Source organism: Zea mays, chromosome 6 (assembly GCF_902167145.1).
Source record: "Zea mays cultivar B73 chromosome 6, Zm-B73-REFERENCE-NAM-5.0, whole genome shotgun sequence".
NCBI lineage: Eukaryota > Viridiplantae > Streptophyta > Magnoliopsida > Poales > Poaceae > Zea > Zea mays.
Window position 1 is genome coordinate 80,384,175 of NC_050101.1, and position 25,921 is coordinate 80,410,095.

General features: G+C 50.1%; 1 protein-coding gene across 1 annotated transcript; it reads right to left on the reverse strand.

Moving 5' to 3' along the window:
• Nucleotides 1–22,351: 22,351 nt before the first annotated feature.
• On the reverse strand, nucleotides 22,352–23,153 carry LOC100275203 (uncharacterized). Its single transcript, NM_001328112.1, is given in 2 exon segments — nucleotides 22,352–22,665; nucleotides 22,905–23,153. Coding segments are annotated over 2 exon segments (168 nt in total). The 5' UTR covers nucleotides 22,991–23,153; the 3' UTR covers nucleotides 22,352–22,583.
• Between the last annotated feature and the right edge of the window lie 2,768 nt (nucleotides 23,154–25,921).

Here is a 25,921-nt window from a genome sequence, read left to right on the forward strand (position 1 = left end):
TTGAAGTTTCTTGTGACGTTGTGTTTGATGAAACTAACGGCTCTCAAGTAGAGCAAGTTGATCTTGATGAGATAGGTGAAGAACAGGCTCCATGCATAGCGCTAAGGAACATGTCCATTGGGGATGTGTGTCCTAAGGAATCCGAAGAGCCTCCACATGCACAAGATCAACCATCCTCCTCCATGCAAGCATCTCCACCAACTCAAATTGAGGATGAGGCTCAAGATGTTGAACAAGAAGATCAAGAAGATGAGCCACCTCAAAATGACAGCAACGATCAAGGGGGAGATGCAAATGATCAAGAAAAGGAGGATGAGCAAGAACCAAGGCCGCCACACCCAAGAGTCCACCAAGCAATCCAACGAGATCACCCCGTCGACACCATCCTCGGCGACATTCATAAGGGGGTAACTACTAGATCTCGTATTGCACATTTTTGTGAATGTTGGAACTCGCTCTCAGCAGCAAGAAGGCCAACGAGGGTGAACAGTGGTGATAACAGGGTTACATGCACGGGGGCAATAGCTCTGTTGATCTAGCCTCTCACGGGCACTGTGTGGGGGTATTTATAGGTATCTGAGTGCCCAGCGTCTTGTGTTAAGGACGCATGTGCCCTCGGACACCTATTTTATCCCCAGAATATTCCCATAAAGCAGGGTTACAAACTGTAATTACAAGTATTCCTTTACGAGTTAGGCCCGTAATACAGAGGCGGCCACGCGGGGCCCGTTACAATGGGCCAGATCACACGTGGGCCTTGGGACTGAACGAGGACACGCCGCGGGAGGACGTCGCCGCAGGCCTTCGTCAAAGTGCCGAGTCCTGCGAAGGGTGTCCCTGCCCGCTTTGTCTCTGTCGGACCAGCGGCTGCAGCGAAGGCCTCGAGCGAAGGGTGGCGTCTTTGCCTTCGCCCCAACATTTGCCCTCCGAGGGACCAGTTCGACAAAGTCACCTGGTGCCGAAGACGTCGCTAGATGGCGGAGACGCTGCCCTCGCTCGAAGTGGTTCCGCGGGGGTTTTTGATGTGACCGTTGATGGACGGCGTACTGTTGGATTGCGGGTTTCCCGAAGCGTCGCGGCCTGCCTATAAAAGGGGGCGGGGGCGGCGCTGTTTGAACTCTGCCTTCCGCGCTCCGTAAAACCCTAGCCGCCCGCCGTCTTGCTGCTCCTTTTCCTCCGCTGCTCCCTTTGCTCGCCGGCGTTCTGGCTCGAGTGAAGCAGGCCGCCCGCCGCCGACGACGGTACGTAGCCATGCCATCCTCTTCTTCTTCCGCCGACGCCACGCCGCCGGCCGCCGCCTCGTCTGAGGAGACGTTGAGTAACGTGATGGTGGAGGAGTTGCGCGCCGGCGACTCTGTTGAATTTGGTGTGTCACGGATGACGTCAGCCCGTATTGAAGATATGCAGCGGTTGGGCTACTTTGGCGGTGGAGTCGCTCGTGCTCCGGGGACGGAGGAAGTCCCCGAGCCGGAGGGCGAGTTGGTTGTTTTCGAGGCGTTCTTCGTCGCCGGACTCCGCTTGCCTGCGCACCGGTTTGTCGGCGAAGTCCTGCGTAGATTCAGCGTTCAAATACATCAGCTGACACCGAACGCCATAGTGGCGCTGGCGAAGTATGTCTGGGCGACGACTTCGTACGGCGGACAGCCGTCAGTTGAAGTTTTTGCGAAGAATTATTGTTTGCATTGGCAGAAAAGGATGGTTGAGGACGGAGTTGCCTAGTTCGGGTCATGCACATTCGCGCCGAAGACCGGCAAGACCACAATGCCAGTAGTGGAGTTGGTCCCGTGCGCCCGCAACAAGTGGGGCAATTGGAATGAATTTTGGTTTTATGTTGCTGAGGCTACTGTCGAAGGCCATGAAGGGCTCCCCGTGTCCGAAATGTGCTCTCACTATTACTCTGCGTATCCGCCTTTTGAAGTGGCAGAAGAGGATGCAGACGAAGGGGCCCTTCGGTGCGCCGCCGGTCAGAGCAGCGGTCGAGATTTAGTTGAAGAGTTCGTGGCGTACGGGGTCTGGCCCTTGGCGCACGGCTGGGCGCTGGGCGAAGTATGCCCTCGCCAGATGCCCTTTCACGGAGGAAGGGTGGTGCGAAGTCCTGCCTTCGCACTGAATTTGCGAAACCGTGACCCGGCCGCCTTTGTGCGTGATGTGGAGGACTTGGCGGTGCGGCTCGTGGGGCGTTACGTGCCGAGGACGGAAGGCCAGCGCAGCTTTGACATCCGCGGGTCAAATGAACGTTTGAACAGGGTCTTCGAATTAAATCAACTGCCGTACGACGGCTACCCTGGTCAAGACGAAGCGGACCGCCGTGGGAAGAAACCGGCGGTGGAGACTGGAGGCGACCCTGCGCTGGTGGCCGCCGCCTCCTCGAAAAAGAGAAAATTAGGTACTGCGATGGGAAGACTTGGGGTGTCTGATAGTTTCGCTAGAGAGTTAATGAGGACGTGTGCGGCCCCGGGGGAGAGGATGTCTTCGCCCGAGCTCCGGGAGTCTTCGGCTCGGATGCTGAGGGTTACCGGGGGTTGTTGGCCTAAAGACATTCCTATCCCCTGCGCGGCTGAGGAGGACTGTTTTACATCTCGTATGGTTCATCGGTGGAGAGTTTTTCCTTATGGACGAAATATCGGTCATGTTGTGTGGGCAGTGATGGACAAGGATCGCCAAGGGGCGGCGCGAAAACGCCAGGCGACTGTGAGGGTTCACGAAGCTTGGCCGAAAAGGCAGCGGGGAACGGCGAAGGCTGAGGCCTCCGGCGGAGGCAAGCCGCCGCTGCCGGCGAAGGTGGGCGCCTCTGCGCCTGGCAAGGCGCCGGAGGTGACGGTGGGCGCCGGAGGCCCCAAGCTGACGAAGGTGGTGCCGTCTGTCAGCGGAGTGGCGGAGGTTGCGAAGGCGGCCCGAACGTTACCGCCGCCCGGCAAACGCGTTGCCGACTTCGGCACCGAGATTAATGTGGAGGATTATCTTGGGGGTAAGTCTATATAAATATATATACATTTTTTTTAATTTGTTGACGCGTTGCAGGGTCGGACGAGGGCCCGCTTGCTCTAGTTGTGCCTGGCGCGGCGATCGCGACGGCTGCGCCAGCGCCGAAGGCGGGGGGAGAGACCCTTGGCGCCGGAGGCGAGGTGTCTGCCCTTGCGCTGGTCAGGGACGAGGCGGGCGTGGCGACCCGCCGGCTGAAGGGAGCGACGGAGGCGTTGAGTCGAGCGACGGAGGCGCTGAGTCAGGTCCGCCGAGCTATGCCCTCTCCGCCCCCCTCTTTTTTTTTACGCAACGGCCTTACGTGTGTTCTGCAGGTGGCTGACTTCACCAGCCGCACCGCGTCGGGGGCCCTTACGGCAGCTTTGTCTGCCGAGGTCGAGAGACTTCGGACGCAACATGCTGACGCTGTCCGTGAGAAGTCGGCCTCCGACAGCAAGTGCCGCAAACTGGCGGAGAAGGTGGCCGCCCTGGAGAAGGAGAAGGCTGACCTCCGGCGCCAGCTGGCGGGGGAGAGGAGGGAGGCCAACGAAGCCATCGCCAAAGAGCAGGCTGCTCAGGCGGAGGCCAGGCTGGCGCGGGCGGAAGGCAATATCGCCAAGGAGCTCGCCGGAGAGCTGCAGCGGCGGCTTACTGCCCTGGAGAGCCGCGCGGAGGGGGCCGAGGCCGCGATGCGAGCGGAGGCCGAACGGACGCGCACGCAGCTCATGACTACATATCGCGAGCTGGGTGTGCGGACGGGTGACTTCGAGGTGCCGGAGCGAGAGGCCGGACTTCGCTGTCTGGAATGGGTGCAGGAGGAGCTGCAGGAGCTCCCCGCTGTCTTGGCGGGGTTGATATCGTTCACCTCCCTGGTCACCTGCGAGGCAGCAATGAACGCGCTCTCTCGCGAAGGCTGCCAGCACTTTGAGGCCCTCGACCAGGCAGATGAGGATTTTGGGCGAGATATCTTTGAGGTCGAAGACCCCATGGTGAAGGAATCCGCCGGGGCCCTCTATGACCGGATGTGGGGTTCATACGGTTGTGAGGTGGTCCGGGCGCGGGCCGAGGCTGCGAGGGCTCAGGTAACGTTGTCGTTTGCTCGGCGTTTGCTGGATGCGGTCTGTGCATGTGTTTGCTGAATTTTTGTGCGTTTTGTCTTAGGCGGAGCGCGGCGAGCGGGTGGACGACTTCGGGGCGCTGAACAGCGCGCTGCCTGACCCGGAGACGACCCCTGCGGAGGCCGCGACTGGAGTCGCCCCGGGACCGACCCCGGAGACTGCGGAAGATGCACCAGGCGCCCCTGCGCCTGCTGCGGCCGGCGAAGACCTTCCCCCAAAGGTGGCCGAAGGCGCGCCCGATGCCCCCGCAGCTGCTGTGCCGAGCGCTGAGGATCCAGCGGAGGTGGGGGCGGAGGCAGCGGCGGAGGCCTCGGCGGAGGCTCCCGCAGCGGCAGGGCCTTCGCAGGTGGCATAGGTGGTGTTCAGGGTTGAGGAATTTTTGGATGTTGTACTGAATTTTGGTTGCTGCGCAGGTTCAAGATTTTGGGCCTGCGCACGCAACCGCTACTACTGAGTTTTTGGCGGCTTCGACCGCGGAAGATGGAAATGAATATGGTGGGTCTGTTTCTGAGTTTTTTGATTTTGCTGACTCTGGGAGCTCGGTTGAGTGGACTGAGGAGTCTTCGGAGGAGGACTTGGATTATTTTGCGGCCTTGGACGTGGCTGCGGCGGAGGCTGCGCCACACGCTGCGGACGCGCCAGACGTGCCCGGTCCTAGCACCGGGCACCGACGACGAAGGGCGGTTGCAAAGCGTAGGATTAGTGCGGAGGAAGGGGCCCGACTTCGCGTTAGTAGGGCTGGTCGGCAGGAGCTGCTGTCTTTGCCGGCCGCCGCGGGTGCAGGGGAAGGGGAGCTGCGAAGCCTTTTTGCGGGTGAGGAGCTTAGGATAATGTTGTTTAATTATAGAGAGATGGGGATTATTCCTAAGGTTGAGCCGATGTAGGGCGTGGTGCCCTCGCTTGTGTATGTGTAAGGGCTTGTAAAATGGAGTTGTGTGCCCTCGCGTGCCTGTGCCTGCGAGGGCGCTGTGTACTTTGTCTGGTGTGATTGATTATGCTGTGCCAGTATGATTATAATTGGTCTTGGTGTCGTTTCTGCTTTTGTTGTACTGGGTCGGCTGCGCCCTTAGGCGGCTCTTGCGCGAAGTCTTTGCGATAGGCTTCGGATTTTTGCGCGCTTGTGCTTAGTCCGGCTGCACCTTTAGGCGACTTCTGCGCGGATAGTCTTCGCGATAGACTTCGGATTTTTGCGCACTTGTTGTGCTTAGTCCGGCTGCACCCTTAGGCGACTTCTGCGCGGATAATCTTCGCGATAGACTTCGGATTTTTGCGCACTTGTTGTGCTTAGTCCGGCTGCACCCTTAGGCGACTTCTGCGCGGATAGTCTTCGCGATAGACTTCGGATTTTTGCGCACTTGTTGTGCTTAGTCCGGCTGCACCCTTAGGCGACTTCTGCGCGGATAGTCTTCGCGATAGACTTCGGATTTTTTGCGCACTTGTTGTGCTTAGTCCGGCTGCACCCTTAGGCGACTTCTGCGCGGATAGTCTTCGCGATAGACTTCGGATTTTTGCGCACTTGTTGTGCTTAGTCCGGCTGCACCCTTAGGCGACTTCTGCGCGGATAGTCTTCGCGATAGACTTTGGATTTTTTGCGCACTTGTTGTGCTTAGTCCGGCTGCACCCTTAGGCGACTTCTGCGCGGATAGTCTTCGCGATAGACTTCGGATTTTTGCGCACTTGTTGTGCTTAGTCCGGCTGCACCCTTAGGCGACTTCTGCGCGGATAGTCTTCGCGATAGACTTCGGATTTTTGCGCACTTGTTGTGCTTAGTCCGGCTGCACCCTTAGGCGACTTCTGCGCGGATAGTCTTCGCGATAGACTTCGGATTTTTGCGCACTTGTTGTGCTTAGTCCGGCTGCACCCTTAGGCGACTTCTGCGCGGATAGTCTTCGCGATAGACTTCGGATTTTTGCGCACTTGTTGTGCTTAGTCCGGCTGCACCCTTAGGCGACTTCTGCGCGGGTAGTCTTCGCGATAGACTACGGCTTTTGCGCACTTGTTGTGCTAAGTCCGGCTGCACCCTTAGGCGACTTCTGCGCGGATTGGTCGCACGCGAGGGTGGCTAGCGCTTAGCCTCGCGGTGACTTCGAATTGGTCGAATGCCGAAGACCGTTGTTGCGGTCTTTTTTCGACACATGCTTTTGCGGGGGATTTTTCTCACATATATTACATGGCTCCGCCTCGTTAAAAACCTCACCCCCCGGGAGGAAAAGAGTGTGGGCCGGTACAAGATTGTTTTGTGGTGAATTACAAGGGCGAACTCAGCCCTAAGTATTTAAACAAAAAATTTACGAAGGTTGTCGATGTTCCAGGAGTGCTCCAGGTCCTCGCCATTTGGCGTTGTGAGCCTGTAAGCGCTGGGGGAGGCTTTTGTTTTGACTATGAAGGGGCCCTCCCACTTGGGCTCCAACTTGCCCTTGGACTCCGTCCGAGCTGTTCGGATGAGTACGAGGTCCCCCGCGCTGAACTCCCTTGGGATGACTGCGCGGTCGCGCCATGCTTTGGTCTGGGCTTGGTATTTGTTTAAGGCCTGCAGGGCGAAGACCCGGTCTCCGTCAATGAGATCTTTGGAGGTTGGCTCATCCACGTCAGGGGCGGCTGACGGAGCTGTGCGCGGAGACCCATGCTTTATTTCTTGCGGGGTCATTGCCTCCGATCCGTATAGAAGGCGGAAAGGAGTGAACCCGGTCGCCCTGCATTCGGTTGTGTTTAGCGCCCAGACTGCCTCCGGTAACAAGTCGGTCCATCTGCCTTTTTTTCATCGAGGAGCATCTTCTTGACAGCTGTGAAGATTTTCCCATTGGCACGCTCCACGACCCCGTTGGACTGCGGATGATAGACTGAAGCGAAGGCAAGCTTGGTGCCGATGGAAAAACAAAAATCCTTGAAATCTTGGTTGTCAAACTGCTTGCCGTTGTCAACTGTTAGCTCGGACGGTACTCCGAAGCGGCAAACAATGTTCTGCCAAACGAATTTTTGGGCAGTCTTTGATGTGATTGTGGAAACGGCCCTCGCTTCAATCCATTTGGTGAAGTATTCGACGGCTACGAAGGCGAACTCGCGCTCAAGGTCTTGGGCTTTCTGCTCCTCGTCGCGTATCATTTGCCGCACTTTGGCTAATGCGGACACACGCTGGCGCTTGGCCTCCAGTATCTCTTTCTGCCTCTGGAGATTGCGGTTCCTGAGGCGCAGGGCGCGCAGCTGCAGCTGTTCTTCTGTTGAGACGCCGAGGACCTCACCGTCCTCGGTGAGGTCCGCGCCTTCCAGTGGGGCGAAGCTTGGGGGCGGCTGTGACTGCCCTTCGGTTCCGCAGGTGCGGAAGGTGTCGTCTTCGCCGGTGTGGGGGACATTGTCTTCAGTGGGCTCTTGGTGGGTGGATTGGGTGAGGACGAGGGCCTTGCCCTTTCTTGCGGCCAGCAGTGCTGCCTTCGCAGCCTCGTCAGCCTTGGGGTTAGCTCTCTTGGGTGCCATCGCGGGTGGTTTTGTCGTAGCTCGAACGGTGGGCGCCAAATGTTGGAACTCGCTCTCAGCAGCAAGAAGGCCAACGAGGGTGAACAGTGGTGATAACAGGGTTACATGCACGGGGGCAATAGCTCTGTTGATCTAGCCTCTCACGGGCACTGTGCGGGGGTATTTATAGGTATCTGAGTGCCCAGCGTCTTGTGTTAAGGACGCATGTGCCCTCGGACACCTATTTTATCCCCAGAATATTCCCATAAAGCAGGGTTACAAACTGTAATTACAAGTATTCCTTTACGAGTTAGGCCCGTAATACAGAGGCGGCCACGCGGGGCCCGTTACAATGGGCCAGATCACACGTGGGCCTTGGGACTGAACGAGGACACGCCGCGGGAGGACGTCGCCGCAGGCCTTCGTCAAAGTGCCGAGTCCTGCGAAGGGTGTCCCTGCCCGCTTTGTCTCTGTCGGACCAGCGGCTGCAGCGAAGGCCTCGAGCGAAGGGTGGCGTCTTTGCCTTCGCCCCAACAGTGAACATTACTCTTTTGTTTCCTCTATTGAGCCACACAGGGTAGAGGAAGCACTACAAGATTCGGATTGGGTGGTGGCAATGCAAGAGGAGCTCAACAACTTCACTAGGAATGAGGTATGGCATTTGGTTCCACGTCCTAATCAAAATGTTGTAGGAACCAAATGGGTCTTCCGCAACAAGCAAGATGACCATGGTGTGGTGACAAGGAACAAAGCTAGACTTGTGGCCAAGGGATACTCCCAAGTCGAAGGTTTGGATTTCGGTGAAACCTATGCACCCGGAGCTAGGCTTGAGTCAATTCGCATATTATTAGCCTATGCTACTTACCATGGCTTTAAGCTTTATCAAATGGACGTGAAAAGTGCCTTCCTCAATGGACCAATCAAGGAAGAGGTCTATGTTGAGCAACCTCCTGGCTTTGAAGATAGTGAGTATCCTAACCATGTCTATAAGCTCTCTAAGGCGCTTTATGGGCTCAAGCAAGCCCCAAGAGCATGGTATGAATGCCTTAGAGATTTTCTTATTGCTAATGGCTTCAAAGTCGGAAAGGCCGATCCTACACTCTTTACTAAAACTCTTGAAAATGACTTGTTTGTATGCCAAATTTATGTTGATGATATTATATATGGGTCTACTAACGAGTCTACATGTGAAGAGTTTAGTAGGATTATGACACAGAAATTCGAGATGTCTATGATGGGGGAGTTGAAGTATTTCTTAGGATTCCAAGTGAAACAACTCCAAGAGGGCACCTTCATTAGCCAAACGAAGTACACTCAAGACATTCTAAACAAGTTTGGGATGAAGGATGCCAAGCCCATCAAGACACCCATGGGAACCAATGGGCATCTCGACCTCGACACGGGAGGTAAGTCCGTGGATCAAAAGGTATACCGGTCGATGATAGGTTCTTTGCTATATTTATGTGCATCTCGACCGGACATTATGCTTTCCGTATGCATGTGTGCAAGATTCCAAGCCGACCCTAAGGAAGCTCACCTTACGGCCGTAAAACGAATCTTGAGATATTTGGTTTATACTCCTAAGTTTGGGCTTTGGTATCCTAGGGGATCCACATTTGATTTAATTGGATATTCGGATGCCGATTGGGCGGGGTGTAAAATCAATAGGAAGAGCACATCGGGGACTTGCCAGTTCTTGGGAAGATCCCTGGTGTCTTGGGCTTCAAAGAAGCAAAATTCGGTCGCTCTTTCCACCGCCGAAGCCGAGTACATTGCCGCAGGACATTGTTGCGCGCAATTGCTTTGGATGAGGCAAACCCTGCGGGACTACGGTTACAAATTAACCAAAGTCCCTTTGCTATGTGATAATGAGAGTGCAATCAAGATGGCGGATAATCCCGTCGAGCATAGTCGCACTAAGCACATAGCCATTCGGTATCATTTTCTTAGGGATCACCAACAAAAGGGAGATATCGAGATTTCATACATTAATACTAAAGATCAATTAGCCGATATCTTTACCAAGCCTCTTGATGAACAATGTTTTAACAAACTTAGGCATGAGCTCAATATTCTTGATTCTAGGAACTTCTTTTGTTAAAATGCACACATTGCTCTTCTATATACCTTTGATCATATCTCTTCCATATGCTATGACTAATGTGGTTTTTCAAGTCTATTTCAAACCAAGTCATAGGTGCATTGAAAGGGAATTGGAGTCTTCGGCGAAGACAAAGGCTTCCACTCCGTAACTCATCCTTCGCCGTTGCTCCAAGAGACTCTCCATCTTTGGGGGAGAGAGCAAAAGGACTTCGTCTTTGGTATAATCTTAACTCATTTATTTATGACCAAAGGGGAAGATAGCACTTCGAGGGCTCTAATGATTCCATTTTTGGCGATTCATGCCAAAGGGGGAGAAAGTATGAGTCCAAAGCAAAAGGACCGCACCACCACCTATTTCAAAAACTTTGTGTTTTCCAAGAATATTATCAATTGGTATCCTATTGTGTTCAAAAGGGGGAGAAAGTAGTATTTCAAAAATGATATATCAAAACCCTCTTAAACACTAAGAGGAGGATCTCATTTAGGGGGAATTTTGTTTAGTCAAAGGAAAAGCATTTGAAACAGGGGGAGAAAAGTTCAAATCTTGAATATGCTTCTCAAAATCTTATTCATTTGCCTTTGACTATTTGCAAAAGAACTTTGAAAAGGATTTACAAAAGAGTTTGCAAAAACAAAACCTGTGGTGCAAGCATGGTCCAAAATGTTAAATAAGAAAGAAACGATCCATGCATATCTTGTAAGTATTTAGATTGGCTCAATTCCAAGCAACCTTTACACTTACATTATGCAAACTAATTCAGTGAAGCACTTCTATATTTGCTTTGGTTTGTGTTGGCATCAATCACCAAAAAGGGGGAGATTGAAAGGGAATTAGGATTACACCTAGTCCCTAATTAATTTTGGTGGTTGAATTGCCCAACACAAATAATTGGACTAACTAGTTTGCTCTAGTGTATAAGTTATACAGGTGTCAAAGGTTCGCAACAAGCCAATTAAAAAGACCAAAGTTGGGTTCAAAATAGAGTGCTAAAGGCATCCCGAAAGCCTCCCTGGTCTGGCGCACCGGACTGTCCGGTGGCGCACCGGACAGTCCGGTGGCGCACCGGACAGTGTCCGGTGCACCAGGGGGCCTCGCGCTGAACTCCTTGGCCTCGGGATTTTCCAGGAGCCGGCGCGCTATAATTCACCGGACTGTCCGGTGTACACCGGACAGTGTCCGGTGCTCCAACGGGTCGCGACTCTGGAACTCGCCAGCCTCGGGATTTTTCGAAGGCTGCTCCACTATAATTCACCGGACATGTCCGGTGTGCACCGGACTGTCCGGTGCAACTCCGGAGCAACGGCTATTCGGCGCCAACGGCTACCTGCGACGCATTTATTGCGCGCTCTGCGCGCGCAGAAGGCAGGCGCGCCCATACTGGCGCACCGGACATCCAGGCGGGCCCACAAGTCAGGAGTTCCAACGGTCAGAATCCAACGGCAGTGATGACGTGGCGGGGGCACCAGACATGTCCGGTGTGCACCGGACTGTCCGGTGCGCCATCAAACAGACAGCCTCCCAACGGCCACTTTTGGTGGTTGGGGCTATAAATACCCCAACCACCCCCACATTCATTGCATCCAAGTTTTTCCACTTCTCAACTACTTACAAGAGCTAGGCATTCAATTCTAGACACACCAAAGAGATCAAATCCTCTTCAATTCCACAAAAGGCTTTAGTGATTAGCGAGAGAGATTTGCCGTGTTCTTTTGAGCTCTTGCGCTTGGATTGCTTCTTTTCTTTCTCACTTGCTCTTGTGATCAACACCCAATTGTAATCAAGGCAAGAGGCACCAATTGTGTGGTGGCCCTTGCGGGGAAGTTTTATTCCCGGCTTTGATTTGAGAAGAGAAGCTCACTCGGTCCGAGGGACCGTTTGAGAGAGGGAAGGGTTGAAAGAGACCCGGCCTTTGTGGCCTCCTCAACGGGGAGTAGGTTTGCGAGAACCGAACCTCGGTAAAACAAATCCACGTGTCACACTCTTCATTTGCTTGCGATTTGTTTTGCGCCCTCTCTCGCAGACTCGTTTACATTTCTAACGCTAACCCGGCTTGTAGTTGTGTTTATATTTGTAAATTTCAGTTTCGCCCTATTCACCCCCCCTCTAGGCGACTATCACCGGGCAGTGTTGCGCGCAACTACTTTGGATGAGGCAAACCCTTCGGGACTTTGGCTACAATATGAGCAAAGTCCCACTCCTATGTGATAATGAGAGTGCTATCCGCATGGCGGAAAATCCTGTTGAACACAGCCGCACAAAGCACATAGACATCCGGCATCACTTTTTGAGAGACCACCAGCAAAAGGGAGATATCGAAGTGTTTCATGTTAGCACCGAGAACCAGCTAGCCGATATCTTTACCAAGCCTCTAGATGAGAAGACCTTTTGCAGGCTGCGTAGTGAGCTAAATGTCTTAGATTCGCGGAACTTGGATTGAATTGTAGCATACATGTGTTTATGCTTTTGATCATGTTCCTTCTGCATTTTGTTGCTTAATAATGGTGCTCAAGTTGTACAAACACTCCCTGGACCTCACAAGTCTGTTGCAAAGTGGTGCACATGTTTAGGGGGAGATGTGTTACAACTTGACCCTTTGAGACTAACCATGTGCTTGAGTTTGCTTGTTTTAGTCTCAAAGGAGGTTTGAAAGGGAAAAGGTGGACTTGGACCATGAAAGACTTCCACTGCACTCCGATGAGAGGGTAACTTTTCCAAGTTCATCTCATGAACTCTTATTGCCATTTGCTCTTAATTGAAGATTTTGGTGAGGCAATGGGGTTATAGGGCCAAGATTGATCCCGTTTTGGTGCTTGATGCCAAAGGGGGAGAAAATAAAGGCCAAAGCAATAAATGGATCAGCTACCACTTGAGAAATTTTGAAAATAGTAAAATAGAGCTTTTTGTTTTGTCAAAACTCTTGCATTGTCTCTTTTGTCAAAAGTTGGCCTCTTGTGGGGAGAAGTGTTGATTATGGGAAATAGGGGGAGTTTTTGAAATCTTTGATCAATCTCTTTTGGAATGACTCTCTTTATGCTTCAACATGTGTGTTCGACTTAGAGATAGAGATTTGAGTTTGATTTGCAAAAACAAACCATGTGGTGGCAAAGGATGATCCATATATGCCAAAATGGAATCAAAATAAATTTGAGTTTTATTTGAAGTGATATTGCACTTGTTCTAGTTGCTTTATGTTGTGTTGGCATAAATCACCAAAAAGGGGGAGATTGAAAGGGAAATGTGCCCTTGGGCCATTTCTAAGTATTTTGGTGATTGAGTGCCAACACAAGTGCTTAAATGTGAATTTATGCTCATGGATAGACAAAGTGCAAATCAAGAGTAAAGGTATGTTTCTAAGCCTTAGTACATTGGTTTTGTGTACTAATATACTTGTTTAAGTGTTAGAAACAGAAAGAAGAAGAAAAGAAGTGAAAAAGGCTTGGCTGTGTACAGCCAAGACTCAGCTCAGTCTGGCACACCGGACTGTCTGGTGGTGCACCGGACAGTGTCTGGTGCGCCAGGCTGACTCGGCATGAAGTGGCCGCTCTCGGGAATTCGCCGACGGCGTACGGCTAAAATTCACCGGACTGTCCGGTGTGCACCGGACTGTCAGGTGAGCCAACGGTCGACCGCGGAATCTGCGCGCGACACGTGGCCGGGCCAACGGTCGGAAGGGGGCACCGGACTGTCCGGTGTGCACCGGACATGTCCGGTGCGCCAACGGCTCCCAGATCAGCAACGGTCGGCTGCGCCATTTTAGGAAGGAAATCAGGCACCGGACAGTGTCCGGTGTGCACCGGACTGTCCGGTGCACCCGATGACAGAAGGCAAGATTGGCTTTCCAGATTTGCTCTCAACGGCTCCTAGCTGCCTTGGGACTATAAAAGGGACCCCTAGGCGCATGGAGGAGTACACTAAGAAACCTAAGAGCATTCTTGATCATCCACACTCAGTCTTTGCGCATTCGTTTGTCATTCTCAGTGATTTGAGCTCCGTTCTAGTGAGAACTTTGAGATAGTCTTTTGAGCTCGATTCTTGGCCGTGTGTGTGCGCATTTTGCTGTGGATTTGTGTGTGTTGCTTCCCTCCCTTACTCTGTGTTTCTTTGTGAACTTCAAGTGTAAGGGCGAGAGACTCCAAGTTGTGGAGATTCCTCGCGAACGTGATAAGAAAAGAAAAGCATAACACTGTGGTATTCAAGTTGATCATTGGATCACTTGAGAGGAGTTGAGTGCAACTCTCGTCCGTTGGGACGCCACAACGTGGAGTAGGCAAGTTTTGTACTTGGCCGAACCACGAGATAAACCACTGTGTCATCTCTGTGTTTGATCTCTTGTGGTATTGTGTTTTGTTGAGACTACTCTCTAGCCACTTGGCGATTATTGTGCTAACACTTAACAAGTTTTTGTGGCTATAAGTTTAAGTTTCACAGGATCACCTATTCACCCCCCCTCTAGGTGCTCTCAGGAACTGTAATGATTCAAATGCCATGTTTGCTTCATGTTCTTCCTATGTGCATGGTAGAGATATGCCTAGGAAAAATGTCATTCATCATATGTCTAGGAGAAATGTTGCTAGGAAAATTAATGAACCTTCTACAATTTATCAAGCTTGCAATGCTTCCTTTGCAATTTGTAGAAAAGATAAGAAGGTGATTGCTAGGAAATTAGGGGCAAAATGCAAGGGAGATAAAACTTGCATTTGGGTCCCTAAGACCATTGTTACTAACCTTGTAGGACCCAACAAGAGTTGGGTACCTAAGACCCAAGCCTAAATTGTCTTGCAGGTTTATGCATCCGGAAGATCAAGCTGGATTATCGACAGCGGATGCACAAACCACATGACGAGGGAGAAGAAGATGTTCACCTCCTACGTCAAGAACAAGGATTCCCAAGACTCAATCATATTCGGTGACGGGAATCATGGCAAGGTCAAAGGACTAGGGAAGATTGCCATTTCATCCGAACACTCTATTTCTAATGTGTTTTTAGTTGAGTCGCTTGGATATAACTTATTGTCTGTGAGTCGGCTTTGTAATATGGGATATAATTGTTTATTCACAAATGTAGATGTGTCCGTCTTTAGAAGGAGTGATGGTTCATTAGCTTTTAAGGGTGTATTAGACGACAAACTCTACTTAGTTGATTTTGCAAAAGAGGAGGCCGGTCTAGATGCATGCTTAATTGCTAAGACTAGCATGGGCTGGCTGTGGCATCGCCGCTTAGCACATGTGGGGATGAAGAACCTTCACAAACTTCTAAAGGGAGAACACGTGATAGGTCTAACAAACGTAACCTTCGAAAAAGATAGACCTTGTGCAGCTTGTCAAGCAGGTAAACCGGTGGGAAGCTCTCATCATACCAAAAATGTGATGACCACATCAAGACCTTTGGAGTTGCTTCATATGGACCTCTTCGGACCCGTCGCCTATCTAAGCATAGGAGGAAGTAAGTATGGTCTTGTTATAGTTGATGATTTTCCCCGCTTCACTTGGGTATTCTTTTTGCAGGATAAATCTGAAACCCAAGGGACCCTCAAGCGCTTCCTAAGGAGAGCTCAAAATGAGTTTGAGCTCAAGGTGAAGAAGATAAGGAGCGACAACGGGTCCGAGTTCAAGAACCTTCAAGTGGAGGAGTACCTTGAGGAGGAAGGGATCAAGCACGAGTTCTCCGCTCCCTACACACCACAGCAAAACGGTGTGGTAGAGAGGAAGAACAGGACGCTCATAGACATGGCGAGGACAATGCTTGGAGAATTCAAGACACCCGAGCGGTTTTGGTCGGAAGCCGTGAACACCGCTTGCCACGCCATAAACCGGGTGTACCTTCATCGCCTCCTCAAGAAGACTTCGTATGAGCTTCTAACCGGTAACAAACCCAATGTGTCTTACTTTCGTGTATTTGGGAGCAAATGTTATATTCTAGTGAAGAAAGGTAGAAATTCTAAGTTTGCTCCCAAAGCTGTAGAAGGGTTTTTGTTAGGTTATGACTCAAATACAAAGGCGTATAGGGTCTTCAACAAATCGTCGGGTTTGGTTGAAGTCTCTAGCGACGTTGTATTTGATGAGACTAATGGCTCTCCAAGAGAGCAAGTTGTTGATCTTGATGATGTAGATGAAGAAGATATTCCAACGGCCGCAATACGCACCATGGCGATTGGAGAAGTGCGGCCACAGGAACAAAAGGAGCAAGATCAACCTTCTTCCTCAACAATAGTGCATCCCCCAACTCAAGACGATGAACAGGTTCATCAAGAGGAGGCATGTGATCAAGGGGGAGCACAAGATGGTCATGTAATGGAGGAAGAAGCACAACCGGCACCTCCAACTCAAGTTCGAGCGACGATTCAAAGGAATCATCCCGTCGACCAAATTTTGGGTGATATTAGCAAGGGAGTAACTACTCGCTCTAGACTAGTTAAGTTTTGTGAGCATTACTCTTTTGTCTCTTCTATTGAGCCTTTCAGGGTAGAAGAGGCCTTGCTAGATCCGGACTGGGTGTTGGCCATGCAGGAAGAGCTCAACAACTTCAAGAGAAATGAAGTTTGGACACTGATGCCTCGTCCCAAGCAAAACGTTGTGGGAACCAAGTGGGTGTTCTGCAACAAATAAGATGAGCACGGGGTGGTGACAAGGAACAAGGCACGACTTGTGGCAAAAGGTTATGCCCAAGTCGCAGGTTTGGACTTTGAGGAGACTTTTGCTCCTGTGGCTAGGCTAGAGTCAATCCGTATATTGTTAGCCTATGCAGCTCACCATTCTTTCAGGTTGTTCCAAATGGATGTGAAGAGCGCTTTCCTCAATGGACCAATCAAGGAGGAGGTGTACGTGGAGCAACCCCCTGGCTCCAAGGATGAACGGTACCCCGACCATGTGTGTAAGCTCTCTAAGGCGCTCTACGGACTTAAGCAAGCCCCAAGAGCATGGTATGAATGCCTTAGAGACTTTTTAATTGCTAATGCTTTCAAGGTTGGGAAAGCCGATCCAACTTTATTCACTAAGACTTGTGATGGTGATCTTTTTGTGTGCCAAATTTATGTCGATGACATAATATTTGGTTCTACTAACCAAAAGTCTTGTGAAGAGTTTAGCAGGATGATGACTCAGAAATTCGAAATGTCGATGATGGGCGAGTTGAACTACTTCCTTGGGTTCCAAGTGAAGCAACTCAAGGATGGCACCTTCATCTCACAAACGAAGTATACGCAAGACTTGCTCAAGAGGTTTGGGATGAAGGACGCCAAGCCCTCAAAGACTCCAATGGGAACCGACGGACACGTCGACCTTAACAAAGGAGGTAAGTCCGTTGATCAAAAGGCATACCGGTCTATGATAGGGTCTCTACTTTATTTATGTGCTAGTAGACCGGATATTATGCTTAGTGTATGCATGTGTGCTAGATTTCAATCCGATCCAAGGGAGTGTCACTTAGTGGCCGTGAAGCGAATTCTTAGATATTTAGTCGCTACGCCTTGCTTCGGGATCTGGTATCCAAAGGGGTCTACCTTTGACTTGATTGGATATTCAGACTCTGATTATGCTGGATGTAAGGTCGATAGGAAAAGTACATCGGGGACGTGCCAATTCTTAGGAAGGTCCCTGGTGTCATGGAGCTCTAAGAAACAAACTTCCGTTGCCCTATCCACCGCTGAGGCCGAGTATGTTGCCGCAGGACAGTGTTGTGTGCAACTACTTTGGATGAGGCAAACCCTCAGGGACTTTGGCTACAATCTGTGCAAAGTCCCACTTCTATGTGATAATGAGAGTGCTATCCGCATGGCGGACAATCCTGTTGAACACAGCCACACAAAGCACATAGACATCCGGCATCACTGTTTGAGAGACCACCAGCAAAAGGGAGATATCGAAGTGTTTTATGTTAGCACCGAGAACCAGCTAGCCGATATCTTTACCAAGCCTCTAGACGAGTCGACCTTTTGCAGGCTGCGTAGTGAGCTAAATGTCTTAGATTCGCGGAACTTGGATTGATTTATAGCATACATGTGTTTTTATGCCTTGGTCATGTTCCTTAAAAGCATTTTGTTGCTTTATGGTGTTCAAGTTGTACAAACACTCCCCAGACCTCAAAAGTCCATGTGTGAGTGATGCACATATTTAGGGGGAGATGTGCTACAACTTGACTCTTTGAGACTAACCATGTGCTTGAGTTTTCTTAATTTAGTCTCAAAGGAGGATTGGAAGGGAAAAGGTGGACTTGGACCACGCAAGACTTCCACTGCACTCCGATGAAAGAGTAACTAACTCCAAGTTCATCTCCATGCTCTTATTGCCTTTTTAACTCTTAATTGAAGATTTTGGTGAGGCAATGGGGTTCGAGGGCCAAAAATGATCCTGTTTTGGTGCTTGATGCCAAAGGGGGAGAAATTAAGGGCCAAAGCAACAAATGGATCAGCTACCACTTGAGAATTTTGAAAATAGTAGAGTTAGGACTTTTGATTTGTCAAAATTCTAAATGTCTCGTTTTGTCAAAAGTTGATCTCTTGTGGGGAGAATATTTGATTATAGGAAATAGGTCAAAAGTTGATCTCTTGTGGGGAGAATATTTGATTATGGGAAATAGGGGGAGTTTTTGAAATCTTTGATCAATTTCTCTTTGAACAACTCTCTTTATGTCTCAACAAGTGTGGTTGACTTAGAGATAGGAAATTGAGTTTGATTTGCAAAAACAAAACCAAGTGGTGGCAAAGGATGATCCAAATATGCCAAATTTGAAACAAAACGAATTCTTGTTTTCATTTGCATTGATGTTGCACTTCTTTTAGTTGCTTTTTGTTGTGTTGGCATTAATCACCAAAAAGGGGGAGATTGAAAGGGAAATGTACCCTTGGGACATTTCTATAAGATTTTGGTGATTAAGTGCTCCACACAAATGCTTTGAGTAATATTTGTGCCAAAGACTTAAGAAGTGCAAATCAAGAGTAAAGGTATGTTTCTAAGACTTAGTACATTGTTTTGGAGACTAATGTATTGTGTCTAAGTGCTAGAAACAGGAAAAAACCAATTTGGTAAAGACTTGGCTGAGCAGCCAAGACTCTGCGCAGTCTCGGCGCACCAGACTGTGTTCGGTGCGCCAGGCTGACTCTGGCGAACTGGCTGCTCTCGGGACTTCGACGGCGGCGTACGGCTATAAATCACCGGACTGTCCGGTGGTGCACCAGACTGTCCGGTGAGCCAACAGTCGGCCGGGCCAACGGTCGGCCGCGTTATCCGCGCGCGACGCGTGGCAGAGCCAACGGTCAGAAGAGGGCACCGGACAGTGTCCGGTGCGCCAACGGCTCTGAATCTTCAACGGTCGGCTGCGCCAGAATAGGAAAGAGATCCGCACCGGACAGTGTCCGGTGGTGCACCGGACTGTCCGGTGCGCCAGGCGATAGAAGGCAAGAATTGCCTTCCTGGAATGCTCTCAACGGCTCCTAGCTGCCTTGGGGCTATAAAAGGGACCCCTAGGCGCTTGGAGGAGTACACCAAGCATTCTCTAAGCATTCCTAAGCACCAAGACTCCAATTCCGCGCATTCGATTTTTTGTGATAGCAACTAGAGCTCCATTTGAGTAGAGAACTCTTTGGGTTGTGTTGTGAGCTCGAGTTGTGACTTGTGTGCGTGTTGTGCTCTGATTTTGTGTCTTGTGTGCGTTGCTCATCCCAGCCTTACTTCTGTGCTTCTTTGTGAACATCAAATTGTAAGGGCGAGAGGCTCCAAGTTGTGGAGATTCCTCGCAAGCGGGATATAGTAAATAAAGTAAAACACCGTGGTATTCAAGTGGGTCTTTGGACCGCTTGAGAGGGGTTGATTGCAACCCTCGTCCGTTGGGACGCCACAACGTGGAGTAGGCAAGTGTTGGACTTGGCCGAACCACGGGATAAACCTCTGTGCCTATCTGTGTTGATCTTCTTGTGGTTATCGTGTCTTGCAAGAACTCCTCTCTAGCCACTTGGCTTTATTGTGCTAACTCCTAATCAAGTTTTGTGGCATTAAGTTTCAAGTTTTTACAGGATCACCTATTCACCCCCTCTAGGTGCTCTCACAACCTCTGCCGGTACCCTCATCATTATGGCAAGTGATCAGTATGGATTTTATCGAGGCTCTTCCACGTTCACAATTGTATACATGCATCCTGGTGATAGTTGATCTCTTCACTAAGTATGCAAATTTCTTACCTCTTAAACATCCATATACGACATTGTCAGTCGCGAGGCTCTTTCATGATCAAGTGTACAAGCACCATGGACTACCCCAATCGATTGTTTCTGACAGAGACCGCGTGTTTCTCAGCCATTTGTGGAAAGAACTGTTTCGGTTGGCTGATGTGCAGCTTCAGATGAGCACTGCGTATCATCCTCAGTCCGATGGATAGTCAGAGCGTGTCAATTAGTGCTTAGAAACCTTTCTTCGCTGCTTTGTCCATGCCTGTCCACACCAGTGGAGTCGATGGTTGTCTGTCGCGCAATTCTGGTATAATTCTTCTCCACATTCAGCTATAGGCATGTCTCCATTTCAGGCATTGTATGGTTGCACACCCAAGCAGTTTGGCATTGCAGATCAGACTGTTATTACGTCTTCTGAATTGAGTTCCTGGTTGAAGGAGCGTCAGCTCATGTCTGAGCTGGTGAAGCAGCATTTGGAGCGTGCCAAACTACGGATGAAGCGTCAGGCGGACAAAGGTCGTTCGGAGCGTGAGTTCGCAGTAGGTGATTGGGTATTTCTCAAGCTTCAACCGTACGTTCAGTCATCCGTGGCTGTTCGAGCACATCAAAAGCTGGCGTTCAAGTTTTTCGGACCATTTCCAGTGTTGCAGCGTGTTGGCTCAGTAGCGTATAAGCTGCAGTTACCTTCCTCTTCACGCATTCACCCAATTTTTCATGTGTCGCAGCTTAAGCGTGCGTTGGGCACTGGTTTCACTGCATCTGTGACTTTGCCTACTGATCAATTTCATTTTAGTGTGCCGGTCAAGATTCTGCAACACCGCACAGTGATGAAAGGGCTGCAAGCTTGTGCACAGGTCCTGGTCCAATGGTCTCACATGTCGCCAGAACTCACGACGTGGGAGGATATTCAAGATCTACGACAACAATTTCCATATGCGTCTGTTTGGGGGCAAACAGCCAGCTTACCAGGGGGGAATGTCAGTGACACAGGCCAGGCACTCGAGGAACAAAGCAAGGAGCGGGGGCATTCTGGACCAGATGATGCACCCGATGGGCCGCGACGGTCAACCAGGCCCAGGCGCAGCAACAAGATGGTGACTGGGCCGATGTGGATCAACTTCATGGAAGTATTGCGTGAGACTTAAATAGATGAGAGAGAGATTGAGAGAATAACTTGTAACAGAATATTATTTCACTTCTGAACTGAAGAACTACCCTCTGTCTCCCTCGCTGTTCTCTCTGTTCTTCTCTGCTGTTCAAGAGAAGTGTTAACAGCTCGGTCGTTGCCGCTAGCTAACCCCAACCCACATGTCGATGTTCTATCGTGCAGGTCGTTGCACCGACCGCGAACAGAAAGGGCCACGCCGGAAAGCTGTTTGCGTCAGTCTCCAAGCTGATATGCTGATGAGCAAACACGGCAGGTTAACCTGCTCAAGCTCGACCTGTCACTGGAGCAGCCAGCCAGCCACTGACCAGATCACCGATCTACCTTGTCGTGTGGTGTAGCCAACATGTGGTGCGGCTAGAGATGGCAATGGGTACCCGAAACCCAAAACCCGATGGGTTTTTACCCCATTAGGGTACGGGTTTGGGTCAATTTTCATACCCATGGGTTTGTTAACGGGCATAAATCTGTACCCAGCGGGTTTATGGGTACGGGTTTGTTCCTATAGTACCCAAACCCGTGAACCCGTGGGTTTTTTAAACCCGACCAAACCTAGTGCATATTGTCATTTATTTTATAAACGAACAACAAACTTGTTATTCCTTATTTACTTCATATTTTTTATCAATTGGTGAATGTATCAGTAGTCGGTGAGAGTGTTGCTTGCTTGATATTATAGTTTTTACTAGCGTTATATATGTGGTGGATGAATAACTTAGTGCAAGGTCACTTAATTATACAACTTATTATTTGTATTTCATTCTCTCTACTAATAATTTTTATACTAAATCATGAACTCGTTGTTCATTACATAGATTTTGGATCATGATATCATTAATCATTATGATACTTATCGATTATGAGAAGAACAAGTATATTGGAGATGAAACCCGCGGGTAACCCATGGGTACCCGTTAACCCGATGAGTACGGGTTTGAGCAAAATCTCAAACCCGTCATGGGTACGGGTTTTTTAATGGGCATAGATATTTTTCACGGGTACGGGTTTGGGACGGTAAAACCCAGCGGGTTTGTACCCGTTGCCATCTCTAGGTGCGGCAGACCAGAACCAGACGCTGCTGAGTCGAACGGGGTAGATAACAGACATGAAAAAGACCGGCCTTTACCCCTACGGCTACGACAGTCGAACGGGGTCTGAATTCCGCCGTGATTAGGATTAGGCTTTATTCGTTTGTGCCGGATTGGTGGGTCGGAACGATTTTTAACCGGATTACTTCTCTAATTTATATAAATTTTGATTAGCTAAAACGATTCCGAATGCAATCCGACACAACTGAACAAGGCGTTACGCGGACGGATGTGTCGTCGTTGTGTTCAGAGTCGCCGGAGTCGGGGGCGATTTAGCAAATAACAGAAGATAGATGCGGTGGTTCAGAGTTCAGACCATGGTTGGTTGGTTTACGAATGCTCAAACTGGAACTGACAGAGTAAAACATCTCTCCTGTACTACGCTACGACATGCGTGCGTTATTATGTTTGCACTTGCACACCACCAGACTAAACGGGAACTGAATCATCATCACTAGGTAGATTGGTAGGTAGGTAGAAGAGACGGAGGCGACCTCCATCTGCTGCGTCTCGACCGTCCTCCGGAGCTAGCCCCGGCTAGTTGCAGCAGCAGCAGAGGCAGTCGAGGCAGCACTCGCAGGTCTCGTAGCAGCAGAAGCAGCACAGCGCAGTGAAGATGCTGCGCAACAACAGAGCAGAGGAACAGCAGTCAGTTAGTTCAACACTCCAGCAGGAAGCGGCGCGCGGCCTTGTGCTGGTGACAAAGAAACTGATCGACAAGGAGCAAGGCAACGCCATGGCAACTGAAACTGAAACTGAGCTGGCGGCGGACCGAAACCCCTCCTCCGATCTCTTTTTCTTCTCTGATCAACTCAGGCAGAGCAGACGGAGACGGAGACGGAGGTCTAGCTAGCTCACCAGGCGTAGAGGCAGCCCTTCTCCTCGTGGCGCCTCTGCACGTGCTCCAAGTAGGACATCTCCTGGGCCGACGGCGCGTTGTACATCTTGCCTGCCTTGCGGATCGATCGGAGCTGTGGTGGTGAACGAACGAGCAAGGGCTCTCTCTCTCTCTCTCTCTCTCTCTCTCTCTCTCTCCTGACCCTCTTCTCCTTTCCCTTGGAACGAACCTGATCCTCTTCTCCGTTTGGAACGAACGAGTGGTGGACTGCTGCTGGCCGCCTACTGGGGAGTAGAATTTATAGACGGGGAACAGGAAGAAGGGGACAACCGTGTACGTGTATCGTGTACCGGCTTCGTCTTCGGCTGACAATAGGCATGGACCTCATCTGGCAGCGACTGTCTGGTGCGATTATTGGCGTGGTTGTCCACCTTACCCCCAAGCCTAGAGCGAGTATAATAATAAGCTATGAGCTTATTAAATGGTAAGGTGGTGGAGAGAGGAGAGAGAGAGACAGAGTTAAAATGGGCTATAAACTTTACAGCCGGCGCAGGCTGCAAGTATTCTAGCAGCCAACTCTATTATTAAACTTGCATCTCTCGAAAAAAAAAGAGAGAGAGGATAAAAGTGTGGCTAGCAGATCGTATAAATATGACTGTGCAAAACGCTCTGGACGTGGGACAAGACTGCTGGATACTTGAACCTCTGTTGTCATTCAGGACTACACACTTTTCTTGGAACAAGAGGCAGCTTTGCCTTATGCGTATCCAGGTTTTTTTCCCTTTTGTTAAAGAAAAGGCTGGAATAGCCAGTTCAGAATTCCTGTAGGCAGCCGTTCCGGTCATGGTATGCGCGCGTGTCCTACGAGAATGGCAAAGACCAGCAACTCCGAGTCGCCATCTATCTTCTATCTACCGCCCAGCTACTAAAGATTCTCTCCTACTGTTTGGTGCCGCGACATGGGCCGGCCAATCCTTGGTCTGACGACCCTGACGAGCCATGGAAAAAAAAGGATTGGATCTCTAAACGGGAACCTGACAGAACTGAACAGAACGGAACGGAGAAGGGGAAGAACCGAAGAAGAAGAAGACCGTTCGTTCTCACCATCCGTAGAGGCAGCCCTTCTCCTCGTGCCGCCTCTGGCAGTGCTCGTAGTAGGACATGTCCTGCGGCGGTGGCGGCGCGTTGTACATCCTCGCTGTCGCTGGTTCGTGGCTTCTCCTCCTCTCCTCCTTCAGGCACCGCTTCAGGCAGCTCTCTTCCTGCCTTGTTGTGCACGGCAATGGACGAAGATCGATCAGGCGGGCGAGGCCCTACTTATACACGAAAACGCACCCCGTTTCGTCGTCAATGCCGCGCGCCACCCGCCAGGGCGTTTCAGAAGAGTCCTTTGGTTGCATCACAAATCACATGCGACAAAAACAGAATGCGTGTTAAGTTATAACTAGCTTCCTTAGCATCGAAGGTTTGTACGCGCGGTGGTCGTCATCAATCTCCAGTCTGGTACTATAGACGTCTATATGAGACTTTGTGCGCCAAGCAGGTGATATTGATCGATATATCTGTAAGATATAACTTTACTATATATAATTAATTAAGTGATCGAGACAGCACTCAAAGTCTGACGTATGTACGTAGATGTGAACCTCTTATTAGAGTAATAAGCAAACAGAAGGATGTCACGATGCATTTATACGTTCCAGGTCACACTTTTCACGTTAGTAACAAGAGCAAGTTTACTAGCAGAGCCAACCGCCATTTCAGCTTGCCAGCTGACGGCAAGGGTGTAGAAATCTTAGAGCAACTCCAGGAAGGAGGCTCAATTCCAATCTGTATAAATAGAGATTTTAATAAAAAATTACCTTCGGATAGCTTATTTAAATGGCTATCTAAATATAACCATATTCTAGTTCAGATTTCTTGTTAGCCAAATATAGAAAACATAAATGACTCTCTGCTAGAGTGTAAATAACATATATAAAGGTTGTTGGAGATTAGAAAGATATAGAAAATAGTTTTTATATGCAAGTGACTTTCCAGATAATAATTTAGAGAGTGAAATTTAGCATCGAAGCTACCTTTGTACGCAATGGTCGTTTATTGCTGCTGCTAATCAATCTCCAGTCTGGTACTATAGACATCTATATGAGATTTTTGTGATCCAAGCTGGTGATATTGATCGATATATATCTATAAGATACTTAAGAGGATCGAGACAATACACACTCAAAGTCTGATGTCTGTGGTAGACTGGTAGTCTAGCTAGTAGATGTGATTCCTCCGAGTAAGCAAAGAAAAGGATGCGCGTTTATATGTTCCAGGTTTCAACTCACATTTTTGACCTAACCCCGCTCCCATCCAGTGCCGGGCTGCCGGCCTTCTCCAAACCAAACCCGATGGATCCATTGGATGTGCAGGGGAGGAAGACATCCACGACGCCGTCATTTGTACTGTGAATATTCGTGGCCGCGAGGCGTGTGGGCCGGGAAAGTGGGAGGGACACGAATCTCTCTTTGGTCCAGCCAGGTCAACAGGGCCGGGCGTGCGAAGCCTGGGCCTTTTGGGCTCTCTAGTTTCGAAGCCTGGGCCTGCTGCTGCTGGGCTCTCTAGTTACTCGGAAACTGCAAAGGACCATGTTGTTGCTGCTGCTGGCCAAACTCGGCGTTGTTGGCTATCACAACGCAGTTCACAAGACTAGCCGTCTTTATGGACATGAATGATGGCAGAAACGAATTGTAACAAATATATCAAGCTTTCAAACTGGACGGGCTGCACGCCTCCCAAGCTGGACGGGGTCCCAGTCGACTTGCATGGCTCGCCACCAGCCATTGCAGCTGCCGATCGTGCAGTTCCAACCTCCAATTAGGCAATCGAAACCCAAGAACAAACTGGAAAAAGCCTGAAAGCAGTTTGGTGCAGGTGGTTGGGCCCTACCTGAAAGACGCCGTGCACGTGGCCACCTGCCGCACCATGACAAAGAAAAAGAGGCGCCGCGCCACCCGCTTGGCGAAACTACCAACCACGGCTTGCCCCCAGT